The 302-nt window shown below is 57.3% G+C and overlaps 1 protein-coding gene across 1 annotated transcript in view; it reads right to left on the reverse strand.

The window, feature by feature from the left end:
- ACACB (acetyl-CoA carboxylase beta) overlaps positions 1-302 on the reverse strand; it is a 19,745-nt gene that overhangs the window by 17,466 nt on the left and 1,977 nt on the right. Inside the window, 2 exon segments of the mRNA XM_010023311.1 lie at positions 119-158; positions 213-302. The exon segment at positions 213-302 is cut by the window's right edge and continues 1 nt beyond it. Coding sequence (XP_010021613.1) covers positions 119-158; positions 213-302 — 130 coding nt within the window.

The raw sequence follows: 302 nt of genomic DNA on the forward strand, positions 1-302 counted from the left end.
CTTGGGCCCCCAACAGTCCACCCTGCCCCAGCCCCATGCATGTCCAAGCAGGATTGCCCTAAGCCACGTCCATGCAAAGCGATGCACTGCTGCTGAAATAGCCCCATTGGAACATCACTGGGGTATGCTGGGGGGCCAAAAGGGCCAAGGTTCGCAGGCTGCAAGAGGAAACAACGGTGGAGAAGAGACAAACAGCTTCCCACGAGCTTTACCTCCAGGCCTTCTTCCACATCCTTGATGCAGGCCTGGTCATACGTCTCGAGGGGGATGCTGATCATCTGCTGATGCTTCTGGCCTTCCTC

This window comes from Nestor notabilis, unplaced genomic scaffold (assembly GCF_000696875.1).
Source record: "Nestor notabilis isolate BGI_N333 unplaced genomic scaffold, ASM69687v1 scaffold21671, whole genome shotgun sequence".
Taxonomy (NCBI): domain Eukaryota; kingdom Metazoa; phylum Chordata; class Aves; order Psittaciformes; family Psittacidae; genus Nestor; species Nestor notabilis.